The sequence below is a fragment of the Bidens hawaiensis genome, unplaced genomic scaffold (assembly GCF_021521415.1).
Source record: "Bidens hawaiensis isolate Kalapana, Puna unplaced genomic scaffold, B.hawaiensis_p1.1 tig00010929_1, whole genome shotgun sequence".
NCBI lineage: Eukaryota > Viridiplantae > Streptophyta > Magnoliopsida > Asterales > Asteraceae > Bidens > Bidens hawaiensis.
In genome coordinates, this window is record NW_027491846.1 from 127,079 (window position 1) to 130,501 (window position 3,423).

General features: G+C 42.8%; 1 protein-coding gene across 1 annotated transcript; it reads right to left on the reverse strand.

The window, feature by feature from the left end:
* Window positions 1–1,393: 1,393 nt before the first annotated feature.
* Window positions 1,394–3,423, reverse strand: LOC143536855 (exocyst complex component EXO70A1-like). The gene has a single exon (XM_077030758.1). The coding sequence runs from the start codon at window positions 3,340–3,342 to the stop codon at window positions 1,525–1,527; it is 1,818 nt and encodes a 605-aa protein (XP_076886873.1). The 5' UTR covers window positions 3,343–3,423; the 3' UTR covers window positions 1,394–1,524.

Consider the following 3,423-nt stretch of genomic DNA (forward strand, 5'->3'; position numbering starts at 1 on the left):
GCGCAGCCTACAGTTGGTGGAACAGTGCATAGCCGGCAGTAAAGGAACAGTATACAGCCGACCTTGTTACTGTCGGCCGTAGTCTATCCACTAACCAGCATGGCCTGTGCGTAGTCCACTGTTGGTAGAACAGGAATACTATTCAGCCGGCTGTACCTTCTAGGAAACCTACCTTCGGCTATAAATACTCCAACACATTGGAATGGTAAGGACACCATCTGATATCTCATTCTTATCTAGCAATCTCTTAATATACACTTATATTCAGAGCAATCTAGTCTGATTCTCACGCCGGAGGGTGGTCACAAGGAGGAACCCCCCCCCCTTCTCAGTGACGAGCTTACGGTGTCTGTTTTGCAGGTCACCTGAAGAACAACCTTCCCTGCTGGACCTCATCCTCGTGGGAAACATTACTTAACCCCCAGATTATCCGTAATCTGCCCCGGGTCACTTAGTGTTTCTTCAGGCAGGCTCAGAAGGTGGAAAGGGAAGCTACAGATTTGAAGGGCACAATGAGAAAAAGGATGGAATTCTTAGACATGGATTGATTATAAAGATGTTGGTTTGTTTATTAATGTTATACCATATCTTCCTTCCGCAAATATTATCGCGGCCTGGTTGTAGTGGATCATGTTTAAATTGCATAGTTTTTGTTTTGCTCAAGGTTAATTTTATGTTGGAATAATGGCTGTATTTGGGATGTTAAATAAAGTATGCAGATTTTGTTTTCAGCATGGGCAATTTGCTTAGTGACTCCATTGAAATTTGTGGGCTTCAAAGCACTATAGCTATGACTATTGATGATATTTTGACCAAAGTAGAAAATAGGTTTAGTCTATACTTTTCTTTTATGGTCATGGAAGAGCAGGTCAAGCAATCAATGCCAATTCGACCAATTCCATTTAATGTGGTCAAACATGTGCAACTCTTAAATCCCTAAGTTGTGGACCAAAGCTATGAGCCACTTTCTGACCAACATTAACAACTTTATGCACCAACATTCTTTTATTTTAACCGCTTTTGAAGCTACTATTTATACGAGATAGAGTGTCAATTGTTCATACTAATTTTGACGCTCCAAGTCTGATTTAATAAGGGACACCATAAGGGAGGAAAGTCAACATAGAAAAATCCCATTGAGTCAGGTTTCGATCTTAAGACCATAAAGATTCCAAGCCTCAAACATTACTCTCATGTCATTAAGCCAGAAGGCCAATTGCAACGTGTCGTGTTCTATATTGCTAGGGATAGTAAAATCTCCGGTTAGTATGTGTGTGTGTGTGTCAAGCAAAGTTCAAATGATATAAGTTTGTGATATGAGAATAGTGATTTTCATGTAACAAATATAAGAGAATAATAAAACATGTACAAAAGTTCCCATACAAACAAAATCTTAACAAAGAAGATTGATTAACAACAACATTACTTGCTTTTGCTTCATCATCAAGAGACCAATAAATAAACATTTAAATTAAAATCAAAGAATGGTGTCCTATGAATCATATGAAATCCCATCCCATCTCATTACTGTGATCTTCTTCTTGAATGCTGCGAAACAGCATACCCTTCAAAGAAATCCAAGAGCGCAGTCTCAAGATCTTCAACCGAGTACTTGATATAATTCTCAGGGTGCCGTCCACTCTCTATATGTGTCCTGAATCTTCCAAGAAACGATCGATAAGCTGGGATCAACAGTTCCGATATCGAAATCCTTAGTTCCTCACGAAGTTGAGCGTCCGGTATTAACCATAACGCTTGTGTTCTATGAACCTCTTCAAACATGCCATTAAAGGCCTTGAACCGTTCTCTTAATGCACTCTTGGAAACACCAGAAGAAAAACTTCCACTCACGTGTAATCCTTCGTCTCTCAAACAATACAACACCCCGACCCATGTTGATCGTTGGTAGCTCGTTGCAGCTTGCCTGAATTTCGCTGTAAGCTTCCTCAGATAACTATCTCCTATCATTTCCCTCAACTCCGGTGAACCTTTGATCTTCTGAACGATATAATGAACGTTGTTCATGACAAACAAATGAGCTAATGATGTATCCTTATAGTGCTTGGATTTGCCTTCTAAATTGAATTGCAAAATCACAATAATCCAGATTAAATGGAGTGCTAAAGGCGACTGCTCTTCATGGTCTGTAAAATCCATATCCGGAATACTAACATCATCCGAGTATCTTGAACCAGTTACAGGTCTAGACACGATTAACTCACCTAACGTCTGCTTATAATCCGAAATCAAGCTAATGTAGTTCATCACATACCTAGTCAACGGATGAATCGTTCCTCCAGGGACCGGAACCCTCGACGGTTCACGCAGAACCGCATTCTCAAACTCGTTCAGCATTCCTCTGGCAGCCTCCTCCAGCCGAGAAATAATCTCGGCCGCCTGAACCCTAACCGACTCAGCCGAGGATCCATCAAACACAGCTTCTATATCAGGCAACAAGTCAAACAACGTATCGTGCAAGTCGAGGATTTTAAAGAGCTTCTCGGGAGCGCGTCGACTAATACTAATCGCTTCCGCGAAGTTAAACAGCTGGACCGCAGGGCCTTTGACCGTCTCCATGAAACACGCCTCGTCCGCAGCCTGACTTGAATCACTTAATCCTTCGAAAATCTGCTCGCAGAGACGCTTTTCGCTTGCGAAAAGCACCCGAACGCAAAGCTTGGCAGCGCGAATCCACTTCCCGATCTTGGCATTCAACGCCTCCCATTCCATCCGTTGGATATCACCGATGCTTAACTTCTCGATACCTAATTTTTTAAAACTCGCGTCCACCGTAGACTTCCGTACACCGCCGTACACCTGAACACACTCACGGAAGTAACCGTTAGCAATCATACGCTCAGCGATTGAGCGTAGATCCGATATGCTGTCTGACGTCATCAGATCTATTTCACGAATACTGCTCATAGATCTGTAGCTAGATATCGCTCTACTGCTCTCACCGGAAACTGTAACATCACCGTCACCGTCTTCGGAGACTGAGAACTCGGAGAACGAGTTGCTGTTACGCGGAGTCAACTGGATGGACTCAGTGAGTGAGTCGGTGTCGATTGAGTTCGAGATAAGGATGTGACGGAACTCGTCTTCGAGCCTGGACATGGCAATCCGAATGGCTTCGGTGTTGACTTTGTTTGACTCGGAGTCTGATGATAGGGTGGTTGACTGTAACGAGAGGTGGATTCGATCGACGGCTTGTAGGTATAGATCGATCTCGTGACGGTCGGAATCGAAGATCATACGAGTCCTGGCGTCTTCGGAAGCTGTGGTGTCCCACCGGAGAATGGTTTGTTCGGCGGCTTCGTAATCGTACTCCGGCAGCTCCATGTAAATTAATTAAGGGTTTGAATTGAATATGAATATGAATATGAATATGAATATGAATATGAATAATATGAAGGATGAAGA